General features: G+C 41.5%; 1 protein-coding gene across 2 annotated transcripts in view; it reads right to left on the bottom strand.

The window, feature by feature from the left end:
* CDH4 (cadherin 4) overlaps positions 1-27,699 on the bottom strand; it is a 417,253-nt gene that overhangs the window by 147,380 nt on the left and 242,174 nt on the right. For both annotated transcript variants that reach the window (NM_001004391.2, XM_040650680.2), the window contains 2 exons: positions 18,092-18,315; positions 3,334-3,510 (listed from right to left, as the gene is read on the bottom strand). In NM_001004391.2, coding sequence (NP_001004391.1) covers positions 3,334-3,510; positions 18,092-18,315 — 401 coding nt within the window. The remainder of the gene's footprint in view (positions 1-3,333; positions 3,511-18,091; positions 18,316-27,699) is intronic.

The raw sequence follows: 27,699 nt of genomic DNA, 5'->3' as shown, positions 1-27,699 counted from the left end.
CAGCAAAGAAGCGACTATTAAGTATTTTATCTCAGTTGATCAGTGTGCTGTATGAGTCATTTGCTTGGGAAAGGAGGGGAATTTCATATTGTTTTCGCATTTTTAATAGGCATTCTCACGGACCTCATGGTTATAATAATAAGAGTACCTGACAATTAGTAATGAAATTATCCTCACTACAGTAAAATATTTCACAGCATGTAAAATGTTATTCCTAATACAAAGGTGGAAGTTAGGCACAAGGAAATTAAGCCCATGATTTTCATAAATGTTTGCAAAATAAATATGCATATATCAATAACATTTGATCACTTTTTCTTTCAGCTTGAAGATAAAACCAAAATTTGCAAAACATTGATACCACCATTAAAGCATTATTTTTACCTTACGCACATAAGATATTTATTTATACTCTCTGATGAATTGAGCCATTATTTGTACCTAGAAAGAGATTTTTTTCAGCATCTGAAACTCAGAAATTCCTTTTTTTATATCTGCTATTTTTCTTAAACACATTTCCTAGTTAGTGTGGTTGATGCATATGAGCAGACACGAATGTTCCTTTGAAAGAAAAAAAATACCCTGTAATTAACAGAGGATTTTTTGGCAGAGATAATGTTTTGACTTATTCTTTTTTTTCCATTTTTTAAAAAGATTTTCATTTAATGTATTTTGTCAGAATGAAATGCTTTAATGAGCACAGAATTACGTCTGATCCCAGCTGAACCAGATAGGGCTGCACTCCAAGGTGTGGAGCTCCCATCAAGCTGCATTCACCTTTGCTATCATTTAAACTTCATTCAGGCACAGCCTTGCTAAAAATACTGACAAGTAACTAATCAACTTCCACAAAATGGAATTTTTACCTTCACAATAGGAAGCAGGGATAGGAGGGAACCCGAAAGATTTGCCTACGCATTTCAAATTAGTGTGACCTATAAAAATGCAACCGCCGAGTGGTACGATGAAAATGTACTTCTGGCAGGGCTTTTCTGTTTACTTTTCATGCCATCTTCCTTTCCTTCCACATAACCACAACCACGGACATGATAACGGAAGGATGGGTTTCTATTAGTTATACCTACCAAGTGTAAATACAAGCAGGGCCCTCCAGACCACACAAAGCCCAGTGTCCAGGAACAAGCGTTAGGTTTGAACGCTCTATATAAACTAGCAGAGAAAACTGTGACAGACTTCTTTCCATACAAATCTGTGCTGTAACTTCACATGTGCATTTCGAGCTGCAGTTTGTGAGCAGATGGACAAAAAAATATTCAGTGCCCAGTGAGCAAAAGCATGGGAAATCAGATCAAAACTGTTACCTAGATCTAGGAGACAGCAGAATGCTCCAGGGCAATCTGAAGATTATGTGGATGGAAATAACCAGATAGTGCTGGTCTTTGAAATGTCTATTTGTTCCTATTCTGGATAATTAAGGAGTAAAGCTTAGCAGGGAAAGCTGTAACTCCTGCTAGGAATCACCCAACCTTCATGTTCAGGGGCCAGCAAATGGGCCAGTTGCTACAGATGAGCAGAAACTCGAACCGAGCCTGAAACATCAGGGGTTCTCACGCTTAATCAAGTCGCACCATTTGTACAAAGCTATGATCTTCCCTGTCATTACAATACTTTCTGCATGTCAGAAGCAAAGGAAAGCAGCACTTTGTAAATCATTTCTCTTTCCTACCCCATTTTTTAATTTATTTTTTGGTATATCCACTAGCATCTATATTTAAAAACCACATTGGAATGTATTTCTGTGACAATCTGGGAGCCCTGCATTTCCAACAGCTAGGTTATCTTTCCAAGGTTACTGGCAGTTTAAGTGATGAATACCAATGCTCCCGTACCTACATAAAATCTAACATTTGTCACTCTCGCTGATACTGGAGTATTGCATTCCTGAGGTCTCCTGTTTCATCCCCAGTGCCACAGAGATTTCAGTCCTTATAAATCAATACATTTGCCATTGTACAGTGGCACTAAGTTGTCCTCTGGCTGTCTAGTCAAAGCCCCAAAGAAATCAATAGGGAGTGTTGCAAAATGAACTTACACCCTGCCAGTAGCCCCCTTATTTTTCACAGGAACGCAGGAATTAATCTTAATTATTAATACCTTATTAAAGGTATTTTTGACACATTCAGTAATTCTCTTCAGACATTTCTTCAACATGTTAGGACAAAACTTTAATGGGTTACTCCCTACCCAGCACGGCTGAACACAGAGATTCATTGGCAGACTCCTTTCTATAGGACAGACACAGAAACATTAGCCACCTAATGCTTTTTCATTCCTTGTCATATTTCCCTAATTACACAAAGAAATGTCACCAACAACTCAAGTGTGCCCATTACTCAGTGAATGGAGCATATGCCCCTTCAGTCACTACAGGGGTCCTTGCAGAGTTCACCCGAACTTCTGAAGGACTCAGCCAGCTCATTGTGCCCTCCCAGACATTGGCTGTGCAGGAAACTATGAGCTAATCCATGGGAAACAGATAACAACAACAACTCATTTGAATCCAGGCACTGTTTCAAGATGATGAGGTGAACTTCCCACGAAGGGGTGCCAATCGCACACCACTGCTCCTCAAAATGAGGTCTGAAATCTTACATTTGTCACAATTTTCTTCCAAGGGAAGAGCTGAAAAACTCTGCCAGGAAATTCCTTTTTTTACATCCAATCTTTCTACCACTCCAAAAACTGCAATAGAGGAATATCGATGTGTAACTGTACGTGGCGAACACACATCAACAGCAATAATATACAACCAAATACAACTGTCAAAGCCCTTTTCCCTTTCTTTTTATGTCATCCAATAACCATCACAGAAAGCCACACGGGCAAACCTGATCTTGTGATCGTCCTTGTAATGAAAGAAGCCAGCAGCATGCAGAGGATGAGGGATCCATCTGCGGCGGCATGCAGCCAGCCTTCTCCAGCCCTGCCACGCATCTGTGCTGGGCTCGGGGCGGGAGGGGAAGGACGTGGCACCCTGCAGCACTGGGTGTCACCAATCCCAGCTTTACACCTGCAGCCGTTTGCTGGATGACAGCATGGGCAAAGTGCCATCTTGGCTGCAATGCCGGCGTCTCCCGGGGGACTGGCTGGAAGGAGGTGATTAGGCTGCTGTTCAGTCAGGGGAGGGAAAATTTGCTTCAGAAAACCAATGCTTCAGCAGCATGTAAAAGGAAACTTCTCCTGCATGAGGAAGAGTGGAGATCTTGTGCATCAAACCAGCCTTCCTCTGCCATGAGCTTGGCCTGCACCTATGACTTCCCTCGACCCATTGCAAGATTACTACGATTGCTATCTCTGCTTATTTCAACTTACCCGAACCAGTTGCTGCGGAAAGGGGCCCCTTGAATTTTCTGGCACGTTGATTGGGGGAATGACCCAGTCTCTCTTCTGCCTCCGGAGGCCTTTTGCGCTCTGATGTTGGCGCCAGGGGAGCAGGGTGTCACTTTGCTGCTGTGCCAGGTCCACAGGTCCGCTCTTCCTTCCCTTTGGCTGTTTTGGAAGCAAGAAAGCAAACCCAGTTAGCTTCTGCCTCATTTCTTAGGACCTCTCCCAACAGCAGTGCTTCCCTGCTTGCAAATGGTCACATGGAACTGTGAAAATTATTGTTATTAACATGATATATTCCTGCATCACAAAGACACAATATGCTTTACTGTCAACTCAGCTGCCACTTCATTTTCACAGATATATGGAGCTGTCAGTCTCAAATCAAGATGCCTCCCAGAATATATCGTCTTCATTACACCAGCTGCAGGGAGCTTTAGCGGCACATTGGGGTAAAGAAGTTCCTACAAGTTTCTAATAAATGCAACCTACCAGAAAACAGGAAAAAAAAAATAAAAAGAAGAAAATTCCTTTACTGTGTCATGAGTTCATGTTTATAGCACAAAGTTACCCTGCTCCTTGATGTCAGCAGGGCTACAGCAACCTGTGGCCCGTGGTTCTGTAGGTGCGTCTGGCCAAACCAAACAGATCAGGACCAGAGGGAGAGTAGCTCCTCGGCTGCAAAGGCGAATGAGTTCAACTTAGTACTGCTTAGTACTGCTCTTTTGATAAGAGCTGGGTTTTGAATACAAATCTCAAATGCATATCTCTCCACGTAGCTAGGAAAGTATCTCAAACAGTTTTCATGATTTCAGGTGCTTGTGAGTCATCCTTTAAGATTTTCTTTTTAACAACTGACTCTGCCCGTGGCAACCTTTGGTGCTGGTCACCCTGACTGGAGGGAGGTTTGTTTCTTGTTATTGTCTCCCAGCTTAGAAGGCCTCCATCCCATAACCCTGCTGGAATAAACATTCCCACTTTCTCACATGCCCATAAAATAGTGTGACTGACCCAACTTGGCTTCCTTCACTGTTTCCTTCTCTCCTCATCCCTTATGCCTCAGAAAGGTTCTGACTGCATGCTCTTAAAGAAGCAGACACCCTCCTACAAATCTTTACACCCCAAACCCAAGAACACCACAAAGCACTAAGAAAAAACAGCAAAGTTTTGTTGAGGTCATTGCAATTTTTATCTATGCTAAGTTTTAGTTTTACTCCAAACATACAAATTCAAACACCCCACGCATATTTGCAAGCAGTTATTTGTAGGCGCTGACTTTAGCAAGAATCACTTCTTTGAAATTTGTAGTTTGATGTAAGTCCATCTAGTAGCACATTTCAGTAGTTCTCGGCCTGGAAGTGCAATGAAGCAGGCAGCCACCTGAAAACTAACAATATCTGCAGCTCAGTGGTGGCTGTGAAGCTGTGTGGCCCTTCTGGATGCTGAGAGCTGGACATGGCAGCGAGGAGGCCATTCTCACAGCTGGGCTGTGGCTCTGATTGCTGATACCTGTGGAGCGCAAACAGCCACTGGCTGCAGCTATTGGAGGCATTTGTGCACAAATGCAGCTATCTCTACTGCCGACATTAAAAATGAGCCACTTTGAACAGAGCTCAGTTTTTAGAGAGCAGACAAATGTAGTCTTTTTCAGTCACATCTGTAGCCATGTTTCTCAGACTTTCCGTCATGCTAATTCACACCACCAAGGTGACTGGTGTTTGCTCCAACGCTGTTCTGTACACCTTCACTAAGCAGCTACAGGATGACTATGCTACTCTTCAGCATTTAGCTACTGTTCTACAAATACTCACTTGAGTGTGTAATGAACAAAGAAAGAGCATCACACTACGGCAGTGGGAGGCTTTTTCAGGATATTCAGGATGTGGTAGGAACTGTTGAACTCATCCTTCCTATGGGATGCAGTATGTTATATCCAATAGCTTTCATCTAAAAAGGGCTTTATCACCAGAAAGGTGATCTCTTCTGAATCTTGAGAAGATACCCAGAAATGAACGTCAGCGTGAAATAGGACTACCAGACATGAGCTACAGAGAACTGGATATCCTCCTTCTTTTAAATTGGCTTGTGATTCCCAAATGGGGTTCCTTGGAGAGCAGGTATTTGGATCAGTTTATATAATTGGCAAGTGAGCATGGGGACAGATTATGAAAGGATGGTCAAATAATTTGTGCACTGCTGAGTTTACACAGTGGAATGAGTCTGAACTAAAGACAGACTTGAGAATTAACACGAATCCCAAAGCTCCATGTATACTGAAATAATTAGTGTCAGCTCAGCAAAGCAGTACCAGACTTTTTAGTCTTTATGAAATATTTGCTGGCAGGTGACTAGACAGTGACTAGCTTGCTTGTCACTCTTGATGATGTTTTCCTACATTAGAATAAATCATCAACATGACTCTGAATTTGGTATGTGGAATTTCAAAAGCGCCTTGCAACAACCGTTTTTTGTTGTTGTTGTTGTTTCTTTTTTCTTTTAAAAACAACAGCTCTTTTTTATCTTCATTTGTTGACGATGCATTCTCATGACCTTAATTTCTCTGGTGTTGTTTAAATACGTTGTACATGTTTTCTGCTGTTTAAAAGCTGTGAGACAAATGCAGTAACAAAGTCTGGTGAGTACAAATGCCAGAACTATTTAGATCTCCAACTAAAACATCCAAGAGCATCTCTGGAATAACAGCAACGACTAACCACAAGCCCCACAGAACTCCCCTGTACTTCTCAGTTGGCGAGTACCTAAAGTTCAACTCAAAAGCAGAATGTGACACCAAGTTAAATTAATTATAAAGTACAGCTTCAAATTCTGTTTCTGCTGAATAACAGTTTTCACTGAAGTAACAACTGCTACCTCTCTCATGGCCTCACTGACCATATGCTTTCCAGATTCTCAGGCAGAGATCTTCGAAAGATAAAATGCTCCTCTACCTTTTGTAGTGTCATCAGAACACAATCTGTGCACACTCCTTATCACAATCAATCAAGCACCTCTAGTGCTACTGCTTTATGGTAGTTTCCTCCTACTGCCTTTGTGAGGTGCTTTCACTCTGTTACACGCGAAGAAATGACAACAGGCATTACAGCAAAATAGAAGTCCATGAATTCCCAGCTCTCCTCCTTGTGCCTTAATTACTGGGTTTCAGGAAATATGAGATCCTCCAACATGCTCTGCACTCAGAAGGGCCATGCTCTGTGCTGGGATCTGCTCCCACAGTGCTGTGCTCAGCAGCAGGGCAGCAGTGACACCGAAGAGATGCTCTGTTTGTGTCTGGCTGCGGGTCCTGCTGCAGCTCAGTGCAGTCCACCCCTCAGAGCAGGAAAGGAGCTGAAGCTGCGCACTGACACAATATTTAGAGGATGTGCTTGCACAAGTGCATTTTTCTAAGCATGAAACCATCCTCTCTGCACCAACAATCACCAATAGTATTCACAAAATGCCTCTGGCATAACCTACTGTGCAGCACCTCCCACATCTCAGGTCCACACATGAGCACAGGGAAGACAACATCTGCAGCTCCTGATTTTCCAGGTGAGCTGCAGCCCATGCTATCTCGACATCAAATTCACTAGACTTGAGATTAGAAGTAGTGTCCTTGCATGTCAGGAAATCATCCATCCCGACAGCACTGCATGATTTGTCTGCTCTCCAGCATTTACCTTTGGTTTTAGGTAGGAAAAAAAGAAGCCAAGAAAGCACATCTTCAGTACAAATGTTACATGCTCTGAGCAGCTGAAGTGTTACACCACCTCCTCAGACACAGGCCAGGAAGACTACATTGCTGACCATAATTCCTGGGCCCTAGCTCAAATATTTCCAAATGCTGTCCACAAACCAACACAGTTTGGCCTACCTAATATGTTTAGAACAATAGATTTTGTTTTACATCACCTTAGAGATATCTCATTATCAGGGCTACACAGGGTACAAAATCCAAGCGGCAGCACCACAGCCCATTCTACAGCAGCAGAAGCAACACATGCCAAATGGAAAACTGCATCTACTTTCTGTTCTGAAAACGACACAGTGACATCTAGAGTTTGTTACAACATGATCAAACGCAAAACATGGAAGCCGTGAGCATGGTTTTTGGCAATACAAATACATGATTCTATAATATAAAATAGATAATTTAGTAATTATGCCTGTCTGTTAGTTTAGGCTAGAGAAATACAGCTATGCCATTTGAATATCTTCAAATTCAAGGAGAAAAAGTGATTACAAAGCGTGGGATGAAGAAAAATAACAGACCATGCTGAGATATAAACTTCTTATAGATTTGGATTCAGTGTGATTTAATGCCTCAGTATTCATATTGAGGCAAAATATTTTAAAGCTTGCTAATGAAGCAATACAAAGCATGCATTGCTAGCTGTTTTACTTGCAGCCTACATTCTGCAAATCTGAGATCATCTCTTTGCTTGGCTTCCAATGGGCTTGTTATCCATATACACAAATGAACAGCAGAGATGTAGGTAAATCTTGATAAAGCCATTGCATCTTCTGCTAATGAAATGCTTCTTTCCATGAAAAGTGCATCCACAATATTTATTATGAGCAGTCGTTGGGCAGAGAAAGAGCCCCTCAGAGCCCATACTCCCTGTGTTTGATCAGGAAGCCATTTACATGCTGAGGACTAACTGCAGGGCAGGCTGACAGTATTCTCTTTGCCACTCTCCTGTTTTTTAGGAAGGCTATTGGTTAAAACCAACACAAGACATACAGAGGTAAATGCAAAACCTTTTACTAAAATGGCAGGTCAAGCTCTCAGAAGGAAATGCGAGGTTGCAGGCAGCACAGTCTTACCTGCAAGGACTGTGCAAAGATCTTTCCTCACAAAGGCTGCTCCACAGAAGGTGTAGTGCTTCTCTGAAGTCTATGCCAGTGATTTCAATGGCATCTTACAGGAGTAATTGCAATCCCTTCTCAGTCTAGTGTTGTATTTAATGATGGTAAATACAACCGACTGCATTTAGAAGAGGATGTGTATTTAAACCTCTAGGGACTACTGGACTTGAAAGCTGAATAGATTTAGCAAAGTTCTTTCTCAGAACAGCTGAGGCTGTACAGTGCCCCAGCTGATTCCAATTGTGCCACAGCACTGAGAGCTCATGGAGACTCAGGGTCTGCATTCAGCACGGGCAATAAATAGTAAGGCAGAATGGCCATCTAGCTACTGGCTGGCTGTAAGCCTCTGCCCCTTCAGTCCACCACTTCAGACATTTAATTCTGAGGACACTCAAGCTCAATCCCTCCTCACAAAAGAGACACAAAAGAACTCACAGAAGGAAGAGAACACGTGGGCTCCCTACAGCCCCCAAACGCTACTACCTCTGCCAGTGGAAAGAAGGCTGCAAGACACCGAGTTTCCACTAGCCCACAAATAAAACCAATGAGTGTGAAGAAATACCAGCTTTCACCTTCCGCTACACTTAGCAGTAGCCAGTCCCGCCAGCTGGCACGTCTCCCCTCCCAGCCAACCTGCCTCTGATATCCGTCAGCCTCTGGCTACAGAGACATCTGGAAGTTATTATCCAGCAGAGCGTATCACAAACCCATTTACATAATATAATATCATATTTTGTGTTCCTGCTTAGCTGAACATTTTGGATCACTCTAATGTTTGGGTAAATAAGCCACCATTCTCTGCATATAAATAACAGCGTGTCTTTGGGTATGTTTGTTAGAGATTATTAATTTTATTGGGCTCAACCCGCAAAATGGATGAATGCTCGGGATTCAGCACTACCATATATTATTCTTGCATCTGAAATAAAAGCTAACTGTAATAGAAGGTGAGGTAATAGAGCCTTTCTTTCCCAAATGTAAGTGCTAGTTATGACTTAACTTGCTTTATTTATATGCCAGTCTTATTATTAGAGAAAGTTTAGCACTTTGCACTAGGCATTTTTTTGGAAAGAAATAATACTTGGCTTGCTTTGTTTCAAAAGCATCGCTTCTAGTCTTTAACCAAGGCAACTTGGTTTTAATTCACTTTTATCAACCCGAGTGGATATAAAGACAACTTTAGTCCATTGTTCAAACATATTCACCTTCATCTCCCTTATCAATACACATTTTGAAAACTTCTCCTATTTTCTACCACAAAAAATCGATTTAAAATATATAATCTGAAGCATTTTCACTTGTTTCCATGGTAGCTGGGAAAAGGACAGGGCAGAACAGTATTTACCAAACAGAAAATAAGACAATGAAAATATAGCTCCGTTCTTTAACAAAGGGAACACAAGAGCACTGCTAAATAAACATTTGCATGAATTCTGTTCTAAGGAGACAACATTTTGCTGACATTAAGGATGGCAGTAGAGGACGAACGAGTCCTTTTTTCCCCCAAAATACACCATTTTCCCAGTTTTTGATCTTTTAGCAGAAAGAGATACTTCATTTTGTGTTTTCATGCAGTATAATGAAAGGGTTGCAGAACAAAAGGCAAATTTATTTATTTTACGGTAATTGATTCTTTTGTATTTAGGTCATTGCTGAATACACCAAAGTTGAAGGCAGGAAAATATAGTTTTAAGAAGAGGAGACATCTTATTTTAGCCTTTCTTTTATTGAAGTTTGTCTGTGTGAAGGTATTCCTTCACAACCATGTGGGTAGGGGTCCATAGTCTGTTTTTCTCCTCACTCCACCTCCTGGAATTCTGTTATGACTATCTCTATTAGCTCTATTTACTAATAGTTGTAAACACTGTGGTAAATTTAATCACAGAGAGCTTCATATCAAGTCCCACTGCCATCAAGGCATAAATTGCTATTCATGAGTGATTTGTGTCAAAGTGTTCTGAAAACTAGTGCTTTAGCAGCAAGATGTTCCAGTGCACGCAATACTTCAGCGGGGGCATTAAATTAATGCATTTGCAGAGAAGCCACTAATTGACAACGAGATGTGATTTTGGCAGTAGACTTCCACTTTAAAGATAATGAACAGTGTTCAGATACAGAGGAGAACCCCCTCTACTCCTAAAACTATACTAATAATTTCTGGTATAAACAGGGATAGGGGGAACCAACCCTGATAGGATATTTCAAGTGCCAGATCAAGCTGTTTGATCATCATGACTTACAAAAGCAAACAGTGGAATCTCAGCACTTGTGACCTTTCTCAAATCTGGTTGCATACAGTCAGGAATGTTATGTTTGGTTAGGAACTCATTAAACAAAATTACCTCTCCATTTATAGAAACCATACAATTACAGTATAAAACATTTTAATTAAATCAGCTAGTTAAGCAAGAATTCATTACTTTTTTTTTTGTTGTTTAATCAGTTAGCAGTGGGGCTGCATAGAGCAGCTCACATTAGAGTCAATTAGTAAGAAAAATTGTCAGATTTGGCAAGTGCATGAGCTTCTAGAATACATCAGCTGACAGGGAAGGTAAAGTTTGACTAAAACCTAACAGAGTTATGGCCCCCAGAGGAGGAGAGCCATGTAAAATGCACACTTATGCATTGTGCATGGCAGACACCGTGCTCTCCGCACGGTCTGCATCAAAGCTGAGCACCTGCTTGTGTGTGCGCTGCTCCGTCATTACTGAATGACGATGCATGCATGCAAATGGAGGGCTGTGAGGTACATGGCTGGCTTTGCAGGTTCTGGAAAATTTTATCCAACATAAGTAATAAAGTGTGATTGGAATAACTGAGGAACCAAAATGTTCTTCAGCACTGTAAGGCTACGAAGGATGGAAAAAGATGAGGAAGGACATCAGGTGAAACCAGGAAATTTTCAAACACCGAGACTACAGCACTCACACTTGTAAGTCGGGCAGAAAAAGATCTCTTTCCTGCAGGGTCTTGACTGGACAGCTAATGAAATGGTAAGTCTGGACCCTAGAGAAACAAGACATTCACCAGCTTATGGCAAAGCCCATAAGGTTGCCACGGAATACTCCCATTCAGTACAACAAATGCTGTTTAATCTCTTTGATCAGAAAACCTAATAAGGCTGATGGTGCAGACAAGGGCTTCACAGACTCAGACAGCCTCCTACAAGCTTGTGATGATCTTCCTTTTCCATTCTCAGGGAGAATCATGTACCAAAGCAGGTATGAAAGAAGTCCTTCTGTCTTTTGGGGGAGTCTTTTACAGTTTCAAACACACAGGTTTCAAACATATCTGACACCTTTCTTGACATTGCCAGGCTCTGAATATTATGAGAGCGTTCAATGAACAGAGGATGACATCATCCACTAAGCACAGCTCTTGATGTGCTTTTCCTCTCTCATTTTAAGGCTTGAGCATCTTATCCCAACATGAACATTTCTGATGAGGCTGTTTCCTTACAAAGCTCCCCACATCAACTTGACCTTTTCACATTCCCTTTGTAAGATCTAATCTTGCAATGCTTCTTAGGTAGGATTGTTTAAGAAACATCTAAATTACTGTTGTTCCCTAACTTCTAGTGTTTACAAAAAGAGGCTTCTATCTTCAACTTAATGTCATCCTCATAATTGGAAGAAGCCACACATAATGCCTTCAGAACTACAAGTACTTCTCAGGAGTATGGTTATTAAATTACAGAATATTACGTACTGTTCTGCTTCTTATCTGTTCAGATACCTATAGGACAGGAATAAAGGCAGTGGATCTTGGCGTATATATTATTAAAGAACAAAACCATACCACAGCTTGCTATTAGCTCTCCCATTCTAGAAGTGTCTTACTGAGAAAAAAAATAAACATGAAATATCTGGGCTGGAAAGCCTCCTTTACCCTGATAGAACTTCTAATGAATAATTTTATAGGCAACATTTTAAAGTTTGCTCCAAAACCCATTTCTGCTACTTCCAGAACAGCCTGTTACAACCGTACTTCATCACAGAAAGAAGCAGGAGCAAATCTACACCTTAAGAAGCCTGTGAAACATTTTAACCTCATTTTATTTTTCTAAAGCCATGAAGTTCAAAAGATACATGAATTAAAATAATCATAATGAATTAAATGTAACAATATTCCTTCTCTTCATAATGTTTGCAAGTAAAAAGATCACAAGCGATTTAAGAGATCACAAGTACCACTGCTACTTCACACAAAGTAATTCATTCTGGTAGTTCTCAGCACTAGCAGGAGAGTTCATCCTTTCAAGTTATCCTTTGGTTATCTCAAGAGCCTCTTGAGTAAAGGCTGCTCTTCTCTTATTCCCCAGTACTGGAGTGCACTTAAGCATATGCTTAAATGCAAACACATTCAATTTATCCCCATTTCCAGGATGAAATTTAGGCAGGTGCCTAGAAGCATCGCCAGACAGAGGCAGTATTTGAAACCCCACTGCTGACCTATCAGCAATGAGCACCAGCTCAGTCCACTGCCAGGTTGGACGCTCAGGTCTGCTGGCTCTCCTTGCTCCTCCAGCTGGTAATTCCAAGGAGAAGAACAGAAAGCAGCTGTGCTACCAGCTGACAAAGGCTTTCTGAAGATGATGCGCCTGCACGATGGCAGTTTTGTCTTTTACTCAAATTTCTGTTTACACACTCCTGTCAATGAATTACCACAGCAATGAAGAGTTTTACAGGAGACTGAGTCCAAAATATTTTTTTGTAGCAGCAGTCAGACTTGAGCAGTTTGCAACAAAGAACGTGAAACCAGAGGTCAGGAGCTTTGATCTCACGAGGGCACAGCAGACATCACAGGCAGGCAGCGCGCGGCAGTCCGAGGGCTTTGTTTTATCAGAAAAGACTTGTTTCTGTGTAGGTAGTTCAATCCTTGCGACTTCTTTTTGTTTGAAGGAAGGCAGATCTGGAGTGAATTTCACTTCAGGATGATCTTTCTAGTGTGGCTTTGAGCCTGACCCTTGGTAAGATGCTGACTATTTAAGAACTAAATGCAGCGAGTGCAGTGCTTGGAAACTTCACGTAGTGGGCTGATTTTCCAAGGCAATGAGCACCTGTATGTCATATCTTATCTTGGTTTCAGTGCAAGACAACATGATTGAGTGCACCTGAAAATCAGGTCAGGAAAGTTCACACGTTGTCACAAACAGCACTTCCAGCTCACGCAATGATTAAATGCTAGATGTTCAAATTCACTTAAGCATGAAGTCAGACAAGTTCACCTGACGTGTCTTCATTAGACTTCCACAATTACGTGATCAGTCTCACTGGTAACAGTTATGATATTAATTTATTAATTTTCCCACAGAAGTGCTGGAACAGGGCAGCCTCAGGGCACCTGCTGGACAGCATAATGAGCTGGTTCTGAAATCATATATGCATACAGCCACAAAAAAGGTAGGATGGCAAATACAATCCTTTTCCTTCAGCCCCAGTGTGGGGATAGCACAGCTTGAAGGCAGGCTCCATCACCTTGATGCCATGCATCATACTGTGTCCCAGTACAGGGGAAGGAGGGAAGGGAAACAACTAAGTCAGCTTCCCCCCCCCCACCATTCCTTCCACAGGCACCCACTCAAAAGTGTCAAGGCAAATGGGAGCAACAGAAGCACAACTCCTGCTTAAGCAGTCATTTTCTTCCATCAAAGGAAGGATACGTCTTCATCACTTCCAGCCCTGTGCAGGGCATCCTGGCTAGTGCAATAACTGAGGTCATAAACATGATCGGTGCTGAATAAGCCTTTCCTTGCCTGGAGACCTTTGTATTTGTGATCAGCAATAAAAAGCTGTATTGGAATTTAAAATCTCAGCTAGGTAAAATGCCAGAGATGATTATTTAAAGGCTTTAAATCAAAAAAACTGGCTGCAAGAATCACATTCATATTGTATGGCTGTGGATTCCTACCTGAGTAATGAAAAAAGCCTCAAATAAGACGAGACAATAAAACACAACCTGGGCTTAAGCAAGCACTGTTTTTTTGACAGTATGCCTCAGCGTTTAAAACACTAGCTGCATGTCAATATATTTGTGAGACTTTAATTGCACAATTTCTGGTGATTTAGCATTACAAAAATTTACATACTTATATGGTCAAAATTTGAGAAGCTTGAACAATGAGAAATTTTAGTTCACACAAACATGATTCACGTATGTACAGTCAACAAAGTACAGCTGGAAAGGGTACCATAGGGGGATAGCAAAGGAACAAAGAGAGAAGGAATGCTCACCTGTATCTGAAGATTTAGGCTTGCAATGAAAAGCTCTACAAAGGAGAGATCTCCAGAAAGAGATCCTTCTCTACTGTTAGTCAGCCCTTAAATGGGGTCTAAACCTGGTTCCACCCCTTCTGGTCACACAGCTGAATTGCCTTCAGCTGTGTTCCCATGGCTGACCCAGTCCTTGCCTCAGGTGATCAAGCAGTGGTTCAGGCCATGACTCAACAGTTCCCATAGAAAGTAAAACAATATTTTTTCCTAAGATAAGTCACCGGCAGAAAAGACAACCAGCATTCTACACATACTCAATATATCCTGCATCTCCAAGCTCTTTTTCTGGGTTTTTATGGTCCTGATTTTAAATCATGGCTTGAGAAACAGGAAACTCGAAGAGAAATTTGCCAGAAAACTAACCTCACAAATGGTCAGATGCAAGCAAGCACTGGAAAACAAAGTCCAAAAAGAGTGGGCCAGAACTTCAGATAGGACATGTTAGTACTGGGAACAGAGGATGCCGATCAGCAAGGAGTGATGAGTAGAGCTTGGACTGCAATGACATGGGGATAGTGTGGAAAGTGAAGCACAAAGCACTGCGTGTGCATTTGTGCACTTAAGGCAACTTGAGTTGCTGCCGATAAGAAGCAGAGGGCACTCTCAAGACTGAGGTCCTTGCAATGTCATGGTTCACAAACAATCTTTGGACCTGTGGTTAAATCAATATCCAATTGTTATACATAATAGCCTGCACTCTTAGGAAAGAAGACACCGCACTGCTAATTCCAGATAAGTCAAGCCTGGCTTTACTTTGTTTTCTTCTGGAGCATTATCCCACTCAAGTTTATCTTTCATAAACGCTGACATAAGCCACAATGACTTAATACTGTTTCATAAACAACTTTTTTCTTTTTGTTTCTTTCTCTTCTTTATTCCAAATTATACCCACAGGTCTGATTGATACTTTAAATTGCAACAACAGACAGCTAGACAAGAACACCGTAAGAAACTTTATCTTAAGTATTTATTGTTATGCTAGAATATCACTCGGTTTTCTCTGGGGTAATTTGTCACTCCTTGTGGGAAATATGTGACCTCATTTGCATTTTCTAATTGAATTGCTATCACGTTTCCTGCAAGCCTGAACAAAAAAAAGTTCCTAGAGTTACTAACACCACTCGCGTTAACCAGAAATAAGTTTACCTGAGTGTTTTCTGGGGAGGAGGAGAAAATGTATGCTTCAGATATCACAAAATATGCATTTTAAATATTTACCTTCTTTGCCATCATTTCATCCTCCTAGCATTAAGCTTTACTGTTGTCATTAAATTTTCTTTATTACAGCAGTTGGGAGTGAAAATTTGCAAGTTTTCCCAGGTTATTCAGTTATCAAATGCAATTAGCACATTTATAAGGCCAACATTAAGAAGGAGGGAAAGCTGTTATTGTGCTGGACCTCACCATCATAATGTCAGCTTACACTGGGAGAAACAGCACGGCTGTGGGATCTGAGGCACAAGTGTAGACACCAGAAACACTGACTGTGATGAAGGCACACAAGGGGATGCCTATCCTGACAGCAGCCATCCTCAACTGATTCACCACCCACCTTGAGGACACGCTGGCCATCAGCAAAGCTCTCCAAACCTGCCATGGAAATTTCCATTCCTATATTCCTATATACTATTCCTATGCACTGCAATAATCAAGGACCACAAACGCAAAGAAAGATGTTTTTCAGGGCCATATCCTCTGTGTCTCCCAGAAAGCAGACCACCACGCCCATTCTGCAGCCAGGATATAGGTTTACTCCCTACGTCAACTTCTCCTATATCATTCATCCTGTACTAACTTCTTCCAAATGACTGATAACAGTCATTCCAGACAGGATAATAATGTTTTCATGGAGCTTTAATTCTTGGGTAATTGTGTACTAAATTCAGATTTTCCCTTTCAATGATGACTCAGGAAGGAAAGAGGGGCTCCTTCTCTCATGTCACCTCCTCCCTTCTCTCTTATACTTTCCACCTCCACACTGTGAGCATACCACAACAGTCAGAGAAGTCTTTAAAACAATCGTGTAGCTTTGCTCAAGTCATATTGTACCTCACAAAACCAAATGTGAAATCTGTTTGCAGTAAAAGCCATGAAATGTAGTATATTAGGGTCGCGGCCTGAAACACATTGTATTGCATACTGTTGTGGTTTTTTTAACATAAACACTATTATCTTTGAAATGAACTCATAACTCTATTTCTTCCTTTAGTAAACAAAGGATTATTTTGCTTGCAAAAAAGCACAAGCATTTAAATAAAGCAGAACTCAGATGCCTACTGTAGGGACTGGCAATAAAACTCCTTGTGACCTTGTCATTAGTAGCGTTTTTCATATTTTTCCCAGCCTCAAACTGTACACTAATAAGGCTTTTAGAAAGGAGGGATATGAATTTTAAAAAGCTTAACTCTCTTTATTTTTGAACTAGAGTTCAGCTTATATTAACATCAGATGAATTTCCAATCAAATATTTTACTAAAGCACCAATGTGTACTTAGTTTTCTTTCTGCTACACCAAGAAGGAATTTAAAGCTGTATATAAGACACCTTACTTTGTTCCTTCAATATTTAATTACTTTTAGAAGGAAGCAGTATTTCTTTGGTTAGAAAATGGCAAATACAGCTGACATAACATATAGGGCTTAATTATATCTTGCACAAGCCAGAATCTTACTGAAGAGCAGCAGAAATGTATTTATGTGACTCTAAGCCACGCAAAACCTCAGGGGTCAGCCCACTGGGTGACTACTAGATTTAAGACCCTCCAAGTCTTTTCCATCATGTCTCACACGTGATACAAGTCTTCCCAAATGCTGCAGCTTTCTTACACCAAGGCACAGAAAGCTTCTCTCCCTCTTCTCCCTCCTCCTCCTCTGCCCTCTACGCCCAAGCTCTGCAGAGAGGAGAGGCCAGGCTTGCTGAGACAGCCACTGCAGTGCATTAATCCAATCTGCAGCCACAGCCAATTGGCCCTGCCTGTCCACTCCCAGCAGACAGGCACCTTCATCCTTGCTCTACAAGGTCTTCAAGACTCAGCAATAAATCGGGTCCTCAGCCAATTCCCTGCCATTTTTACCCTAAACATAACCTCAAATCTAGCAATGTGCTTAAATACAGTTGCCCAGCCAATGAAGAACTGCTTTTTATTTTTAAATGTAGAGAGTGTAACCACACACAATCAGTGTTGCATGGGATCAGTCCAGACTTACACTGATAAGGAAGAACTGTTTCTGCTGAAGATGATATGGAAGAGGTAGGCCAGAGACAGCTAAACAAGGAGCAGACCAGAGGGGTGTGTGTGTAACAGTCCCTAATTTCATTGGCACTGCACAGCCCATGGCTGTATGTAAATGAGGCAATACTTTTTGCATTGCTGGGCAGGGAAAGATTCCTGCTTTTGAGCTACATTCGAGAGACTAACAAAGCAAGCAAGCATCAGTAAACCAATTGCAAGACATTTGCTACTGCTTATTGTGGTTTCCAACTAGGCAAATCCCCTAGAAGCACAGACCTGATAACACAATCAATCCTATGTTCCATCCTATGACTTTTAAAGGTTTGGGAACAGAGTCAAACGAAGAATGAAATAAGAGCTCTGAAAAGATCCCTACCTTGTGTCCATTGTGCTGCAGCTTTTCTCCCACCAGAAACCTGACGATCGCCTCCCACCTGCCCAGAGTCTGTGGATCCCAGGCGGTCACCATCAGGATCAGCTGCTTCGAGGCCATTTGCACCTGGTGGACAGCATACATGGTCCCATCTGCTCTCACCTTGAAGTCCAGGCTGTTGGTTTCGTACCGAACTCCCTTGTTACCGGCACAGTTATTAAATTTTACTAGAACAGAGAGCAAGAGATAGAAAAAAATGTGTGAGATTGGCGTGATAAGAAAAGCAATCAAATACAAGTTTCAGACGTTTAATTTTCACTGATGTCTTCTATATCTCTAATAACCATCAAGGAAATGATTTAACTGTTTCTTCGACCTTTCAGGAGTGCTCTTGTGCTTAATCTCCATTCCCTGGAGAAGTTGTAAGCCATTTTTAAAGTATTTGATACAGTTTCATTAGATCTCAAACACAGCTGTTCCCCATTTCTACAAGTGGATTTCTCCCTTGTTGCCATTATCTTTTAAATTCAACTGGAGTCTATTACCCACACTGTGGGTATTTTTTCTTTTTGCACGAAATGTTCTCCATTTCCCTAACCCTTCAATAACCTACTTACCAGATAGCCTATTTGCACATTCTTAACTGAAATTTAAAAGCCCATAACAATCCCATTATCAGAAAATAAAGAAACAAAAAAAACTAAAGAAGGAAAATTTAAACCATTTTGGGGAGCGCATCTGCTGCTAGAAGCAGGACCCCACAACCAGAGCTGCAATCCCACACCTGGATACCATTCACGTTACAGCAAGAGGAACTGTAAACCTTTCCTTCACAAATTACAACTTGTCATTTAAAAGCTTGCGCCATCAGATCCAAGCTCCCCCAGTAGATGGTATTTTTACTCTTGGCATTTTTCAGTCAAATACATTTACAGTCTAGTTTGAAAACTGTTTTTATTGGCATTATGAAGCATGTCACATACATTAGGCTGGAAAAAAAGAGAGCAACCCAAACTATTAGATGACAAAATTGACAAACCTGATAGAAATTGAACCTGCAGCTAATCACATAGGAAACAAAACGCTTTCTGCCATTCAAGTAATCCACAGGGTGGAACACACATGTGGTGAAAGAAAACATATTGTACCCGTAAAAATATCTCAAGTGAGTGTGAATGGATACAGCTTTCTAACTAGGACCATTACTCGGCTTCTCAAATGCTGCAGCTTCTGAGTGTTTCACAATGCTTCTCGCCTGCTCTGAACAGAGCAAAATCTGCTGGCCCATGTGTTGGAGCTTAAGCAGACTCTTTGCACAGGACAGACTAGTAAGGTGGTTGCAGTGGGAGAAGGAGCTCAGAGGCATTCCCTGCCAGAAGAGCACCTGGAGCCAGTTTGACACCAGCCATCTCACTGAAGGTTTCTTGACCACAAAACTCCCTTTCTCCTCCTTTAAAGTGCACCCCTCCCTCATCAGGATGCTGTACCCATGCCATAACCATACACTTACAGAGGCTTTCCAGGCTGCATATTGAGTTAAACCACATCATCAGTACATTTCTATGTGCATGTGGTGGGAACTGCTAGCTAATGCTGCAGTAAATTATTAAGCACAAACAGTAACTGCCAGACATTGATTTACAAAAAAGAAGACAGATAAAGTTACCTAGTATATAAGAAAAGTGCGTGTAATCCTTTTAAGCCATTTCATTGTTACTGTCTACAGCACTAGGTTCACCTTAAATCTGGAGGCCGGGGAAAACAAAGTTTCTTCATTTTGCTTTGGAAAGCAGGGGTTTGCTGTCTTTACCTTTACTGTAGCTCAGCCTGCAATAAATAACCTCCACGCCTATCTCATCTGAAATGCTTTAGTCCAGACATTTGACCAGTTATCTCTGCTTTCTATCTCCACAACCATAACAAATGCTTTTCAGTGTAATAGGAAGCAGCATCTCCTGTATCACTCACAGCTTGAATGAAACGTTGGCCACCATTTCTCTAAGGGACAGGATATTACTTAATTGCTACTTTGACCGCAGATTGAAGCTCTTGGCATCCTTGCTTTTTAGTCACTGTCTGTCACAGCAAGGCATTGATATTCAGCAGTCTGGAGTGGGGGATTTCTGTCTTACCATGGTGGAACTTCCATCAGGCTCAATAAATAAGAAAGCAAGTCAGTGCTCAGGATTGGGGTCAGCTGGCAAAAAACAGAAGGCCAACATTTCTTTTCTCCCAAAACAAGGCATTTTAAATGGTGTACTGGGATAATCTCTATCACTGATCTGACTGCAGGAACAATCCCAGGCCAGCGCTCAGATCCACACCAGGCTTTGTTCACTGATGGTAAAGACACAGCCAACAACCACACACATTGACTTCATTTAGTTTTAGACTAATCTGAAAAATAACGATGTATGAAAGCACCAAATGAGGTCGAACACAGGCAGTTTGCTGTCACCTGCAGGAACCTGGGGTGGCTTTGGGGATGCAGGGGGGTGGCCAGTGCCACCAGGGAGACATCCCATGCCCTGTGGCATTCCTCCATCTCCCAGGAACTTCTGCAAAGCTCCCTTGTTTGCACCTACTTGTTCTAGCTGTGAGTGCATGTTGAGTGCTTTGCTGCTAATACGTTATTTATTCTCATCTCTGTGCCATCAGTGTTGTTAGAAACGGGGCACATCAGCTGGTGTATTACTGCAATCTTCTGCTATGTAACAGCAGTGCAAAAAGCAACTTCCATCCATACCTCCTGAAGTTCCAACATATTATATACAAAAAGACATTTGAAGAAGAAAGGAGTGATAATGACCGCACGTTAATAAGAATTCAGAGTCTTCTTTGATTTTATTGAGAAGGAAAGTAGCCCTACAGTGTAGTAAGAGTCAGAAAGAAAAGAAATCTCTTCCTGTATGTGTACGCAGTGAACTCGGGACTCAAAGTACTTAAACATCTGCTTAAGACACAGCGCATTGCTCCAATATGCTGCTCTGTGTCATATGTCACTGTGCCGACTTTTATGCTCCATTATCTAAATATGGCTACCTCTTAGACAAAGTCCCTCTGTGCCTTGCTAATTACTTCCATTAGTTTAAAACAAACTTGACTAGAGACAGAAAATCCTGAGAGAAATTATGTCTAATTTTTTAAACAAGCAACGTCTCCGATCCACGCTGCGCTCTCAGGTAGCACAGGTAGAGGGATGGTGCAATGAATCACACAGCCAGCTCTGCTGAAGAGTCCTCAGGAGCTGTGAGCAGAGAAAGCTTTCAAGGACATCCGAATTCCATCATGCTTAGTCACAGCCAAAGGCTGCATGGTGTACAACAGCAGGCAGGCTGCAGCCCACTCAAGTGGTACCCCAGGAGCTGGCTGCTCACTGCTGCATGTTTAAGGCCTCATGCACCTATAGCCACGTCTACCCTAGCAGCAGACACTGAGGCCTCAGTGTCCTCCTGCTCTGGAGGCTCAGCCCAGCAGTCAATCCAACCCCAGGCTCAGCCTTACACTGGCAGCAGTGGGCCCTACAAGTCACAAGGCATGAATGTGAATTAACTAATTGATTTCACCTAAAAAATATTTACCACTATGAATGCCTGGTGATGTTCAAAACTCAATGCCCCCAGTAAAGCCTGTGCCTTGCTGCCAAGGCACAAAGCAGAACACGCAATCATTCCCTGTCTTACGGAAAGCATTACAACAAACAACAGTTGCTAACCATTCTCCCTGCTAAGTCCTCTGCTTACCCTCAGCTTGTGGCAAGGAAGCTGAGAGATGCCCACAAGCAGATCTCAAAACAAACATTCTCATACAACCAGTGCTAATAAAGAAGCGAGCCTGGCTTTGCAGATGATTTCAGCCTCACAGGGGAGGCAATTCAGAAACTCATCAAGACCCGAGTACTGGGGACCACGGTGTTTAGCTGCTGTTAGGTATTGCTGCTGCTATTGCTCTAGGCACCATTTGTACACAGCATAGAAAACACATCTGCAACAAAGTATGGATGAACTGCTCACATTTTCACCACATGGCTGCAATGGCTGCCATTAGTAATCCTGTGGTTGTCCTCCTTGCTTCCCTGTGAAATGATTCTTTGGAATGCTACGTGACTACAGAGAATCATTTCACATGCATACATATATATATATAAACACATATATATACACACACTTACATATTTAGCTATGTGCGTACATATATATTTGCATATCTACATATTTAATATTCTACCAGATACATATGTATGTATTGGAAAAAAGTAAAGTTGTTCTTCTGTAACAAATGCTATCGCTCAAGGAAAGGACATCTCCATATTCTCAAGTCCCACCTCTTCCTTCTCCTCTTTGCTCTCATGGAGACAAACTAAAATTTCACCCATTGGCAGAAAATTGTTCTCCTTTCATTCCTTTAGAAAGATGTAAATCTATGCAATTTGCAGTTGATGCAACTCTTGACTCTCAGATAATTTAATAAATAAACAAACATCGGCTCTGTTTACAAGACTTAGATCTCTCTGTGGACACAAATCCATCTTTCTCTGACCAGTTTGAAGTCTAAAGAACACTGCATGAATTTAACATTCAAAAGCGGGAGCATCAGTAATTAGGGTTTCAGATAAACAGCAGAGCCACACATCTATCATTTTTACAGGATGGTGAAAGAGAAAACTTTTTTTAATATACTCTGGAAAAATGTTCAGTGATGCTTATCGAAAGCTTATGCTGAAAACAGCATCAAATGCCTGATGAAAAGAAAACCAAGAAGGCACCCTCATTAGCAGGCTTTTAGGTTTAACCCTTTACCCTCATCATTTTTAATTGCTTCTCTATGAAAGGAAGAGATACAACAATTTGATATATGCTGAAATAGGTATTGAGCGACGGGGAAAAAAGCTGCAGGAGTCTGCAGCAAACTGCTGGGCACCTGAGAGAAAAACTGGGATCTTTCTTCAAAAAAGACACGGTAAAAAAAAATTCAACAAGTTTTGCATTGTTCCCTTTTATTATTTAGCTTGTTAAGCTAGCTGGACAGAGTCAAATGATCAAGTGAGGATCTTGAAAGACATACGAATACACTGAACTTCCTTGCCCTCCAAATGCCTGAGAAATGCATTGAATTTAATAGGACTATAAATGGTATAAACCAAAGAACTGACTTGAAGCCTTATCCTTCTGGATTCTCCGTTAGCTTCTCCTAGTCCATTAAAAAGTGCCCCCTCTGGCAAGCTGTGCAGGGCTGGAGGAGCAAGAGGGATAATACTTATTTATTAGGATATACTCCTCCCTGGCATACCATCATCCCACAGCTCAGGACACAAGTCCCTTCAGGACTCTGTTTTTCACCATGGTTTTGGTTATTAGCACTGCAAAGTTGTTTCGTTCCTGATAAACTTCAAAGCAGCAAATGCATCCCCCTATTTACTGCAGCATCTCCTCTCCTCCTCAGGAGGTGTCTCCATACACCCAGCATGACTGTGACAAACGTGAACCATAAGTCCACCCTTGTCGATGTCACTAAGAGGAGGATGGTTTAACTGTCACCTCTGGGAATTTTGGTTTCCTGGGCAAACTGCAAAGCCCTGGGGCCCGTGCAAAAATATCCCCTCCGTGCAATCTTCTACAATATTGGTACTTCTGGCCCACCGCTCCCAACACCAGTGCCCAGCTATGCTAGCAGGTTGGTGGCAGCATTTGCCCGTGTGTATCACAACAAATACAATAACGAAAAGACTCCCTCAGCAGATAGGAACCTGTTGTCTAAGAACAGGCACCAAACTACTCAGTTCACCAAAATACGTGCATATCACCCCATAAGCAAAGCTGAGAACTGAATCCTGAAATTCAGGCTCCTGGTTTCTCATTCAAACTGTTGGAGTGCAGTCCCCTCAATCATCCATTAACCAAATAGATAACATGCTTTAAATTGGAAAATGGACTTTCACAGGCACTCCACAGAAGCAAGCTTCCAAAATTGGCACAAGGTTAAAGAAAATTGAGGAATGCCACACAGCTTATTGCTGAAATTGCTTCATAAAGCAGAGTGCTACGGAGAAATGGAAAAGCTTTGGTGGAATTCCAGGAATGAATATTTTATTTACAAAGTCTAATGCTGAGAGGAAGGAAAGAGGATCCTCTTTCTCTTGTACTAAAAGGACAGATGTACAGAGGTGCAGCAAGCTTTGAGTACTAGAAAAAATACCTGGAGACGTTGCTGTTTCTATGTTTTGTGGAAACAATACTTAATTTGAGCCAATCCACTTGCAAGCAATATAACATACAAGTCCTGAGTGCTCTTTCCATCTCACTCCTGCTTACAGTGAATCCAATACTCTCATATGATGCACAACTATATTTGCTACTCAGTTAATAAAATACTCTGAGCTCTTCTCCTTCTGTACCAGGAAAACAATGCATAAACACACACACACACCACACAATAGCTGTAAAACCTGATAAAAACAATGTATAATTTTCAACCTGCCATTCCTAATTTTATGGGTTACATTCTCCAACCACAACCCCTCAAAAATATTACTCTAATAAACACTTAGTGTCTTTATTTAATATTTATAGTACTGTGGGAGAGCCAGACTCTCCTGGTAAAATGGTAAGAGCTGCAATTCAAACAGCTCTAATACACATATCCCCAGTGATCAAGTTTAATAGTACACAGTTTAAGAAAATGCTTTGATACAGAAAAACATCTGAAATAAAGGAATGTGTTGGTTGGTATAGGATTGTACATAAAAAGCATGCATGCCCACACCGTTGATAAAGCACTGATTATTTGCAAGTGTCCACAGAATAAAAAACAAACGAATGAGTTATCAGAATTAACAAACTGACCAACATCTGTCAGCTGCTGAAAATATTCAGCATGATTTACCATTTTCTTTATGTTATTTCCCAGCAATTAATAGTAAAGAAATCTGCCGCAATTTTATCTGTTTTCTATATCTCAGGTCAACGTCAAACATCACAATCAATTTTCCAAAGGATTATTTACAATCTCTGAGCAATGATTGCTAATATTTGCCTTACTGGAATAACAATAAGTTAACATAAGTTACCAAGTGTAATTATGTTCAACGAAACCTTTGTCTTGTAATCTACACTTACAGTACAGTCCTGTACAGAATAAGCAATAATACAAAATTCATGGCATTCTCAACCCATGGTATGCTTGTTAGAATAACTCCACATGCTAGTCAACTGGTGATACTTCTGAAACAGCCAGCAAGCAGTAGTAGGGATTCATCTCCAGCAGTAAGACAGATTTGAAACTGTACATAAAATAGCTTTTTACACTAGAAGTATACTTTGAATTTCACCACTTCAAATTCCAAATCCCAACCCCTCCACGATCAAACAATCCATGCAGGATTTGGTGCTACTAAACTTCTAACTACCTCACGTTCATTTGCAGGTTGTTGTGTTTGCTGCAACCGGCACTGCCTGCAACTGGTTTCATGGGCAAGACTGCAAGCCTCTTCATGTACAGTCAGTTATTGAAAAAATATATATGTATATATCTGTGGGTTTGGTACAGCTACACAGAAAATTCATCTTTTCATTTCCAGAGCCACCAAAATGCTTTCAACGCCATTTCCAGTTTTACATTCATTTTTAACAGCTCTTGCTTACATAGGGTTCCTGTTTCCATGGCCAGATAAAATGAAAAGGAACAATAACTTGCAGTACATTGAAGTCAAGATCCTTAGAAAGTCATTCTGTCACCTGTACAGTCAGCCAGTAGCAATGAGGAGTTGAGAGTACATTAAAAAAAGATCTAAATCCCAAAACAAAACCAGCCCTACAGTAAACAAACTCCAATTCCCAGACACCGCCTGCCTCCTTCATACTCCCACCAGTGCTATTTTTCATTTACTTGAAGCCAATTCAACTAAAATATATGTTTTTAAAGGGGAAAAAAATGTGTATTTCACTTTTGGTATTGGAATTGGAGGGGAGTAGAGACCCCCTGGAGAGAAGGACTGTAGAACATGATAGAAAAGATGAATCACTGTGGCAACAGCCAGCCAGCCATTAATTTTCAGCAAGCCAGGAGTTGGTCCAATTAAAGCAGGCTCCTTTCTCTACATTAACATGCTTTATTCAGGATTTTTTTTTCTGAAGCTAAAACATCAGCTAGAGACCCCAAAGGCTTTTCTATTTAGGATCAATCAATCTACCTTGCTGCACTGTAAAACACACACTGTCAGCTCTGAGGCTAGCTCAAAAAAGAGCAACAGTGGAAAAATTTGATAAATCGACATGTTCTGGCAGTTAGTAGAGGGATTCATCCTACACTGTCACTTATTTTTATCTGATTAGAAACCATTGTTACTAAATGGAATATTGCCTTCTCTTCTTAGTATTTAGAATTGGGTTGGGGGGAGTAATCTGATCCCCCATTTCCTAAATGCAAGCTGAAGATTTGCTCAAATGCAACAGCCACAAACACAGAAATAAAGAAAAGAAACTGCTTACCTTTGAAAGGTCAACACAGAGATCTTTAGCAATACACTCTTGCCTCCACCACAACTCTTACGTGAGGTGGATCCTGGCTCCAGCCCTTCCGGTCAATCAAGTGCACCACATGCACCTGAGCTCCCCTAGGTTGGCCCTGCCTTCCCACCAGGTGCTCAATCACTGCTTCAAGCTGTGACTCAGCATTTCTGCTAACCCATGCATCTATAGGATAGTACTGACATCCACTATGGCACTAACGAGATCATTTTGCAATTAAAGGCTAAGTAGAAACAAACCTCTCACCACTCTACAGGAGAGTTTGGGTTCTCTGATTAATGATCAGTAAACAAACCTGTTTCAGCGCTGGTCACGTTGCACAACCTCTCTATGATTAACTCTCCAAATAAGGTGGACTGATTGACCCCATGGACTAATCAATGAGTTTCTCAGCTTCAGAGCAAAGCGCAAGTTTTGGGAGTTACCTGCAGTAGTATGCATTTTAATTATTATTACTACAGCACTGAGTACATAAATCCCAGGGCACTTCACTTGGAGGATTTACCTTTAGCACTAATGATTTTCACAGCACTCTCATGTTTGTGAAAATGCTTACATGGGAACAGACTTTAAACATTGCTACAAATTTCTTGAGAAAAAAGCTCCAGATTTTACAGCAGCTTAATTATAAGGGGAAGATCTTATGTCATAGTAGAGTGGCTTCTACGTTCATGCAGCCTTCTGGTGCAGAAGCATCCTGGGGAGAAGCTATGGGGTGGCCTGGGCTGGGAAGTGCTGCACCAAGCACTTCTTCTGAGGGCTCCTGGGAAGAGCAGAGCCTCAGCCCTTCCCCTGTCAGAAACATCTAACATTTGGAGCAGAGGTGGGCAATGCACAGCATCTGCACAACCATAGGCAGCCCTGCCTGCTTCCGCCAGCCCCACCTCCAGCCCTGAGGATTCTTCCCTTGTCCCGCATCCATCCTTTTCAACTTGCCAGAACTGTATTTGAAACTCACAGGGAGCTGCCAAAAGATTTCAGGGAGAAAAGAAAATGTGAGCGTAGACCATTTTTACAGCCTAAGAAGAGAACCTGAAAGAGATGCTCTGACTGCAGCCGTGTCAGATAGCCTCCAGCCCTTCTCTT

Source organism: Gallus gallus, chromosome 20, assembly GCF_016699485.2.
Source record: "Gallus gallus isolate bGalGal1 chromosome 20, bGalGal1.mat.broiler.GRCg7b, whole genome shotgun sequence".
Taxonomy (NCBI): domain Eukaryota; kingdom Metazoa; phylum Chordata; class Aves; order Galliformes; family Phasianidae; genus Gallus; species Gallus gallus.
The sequence above is the reverse complement of the archived record's forward strand: the minus strand, read 5'-3'. Positions and strand labels throughout refer to the sequence as shown.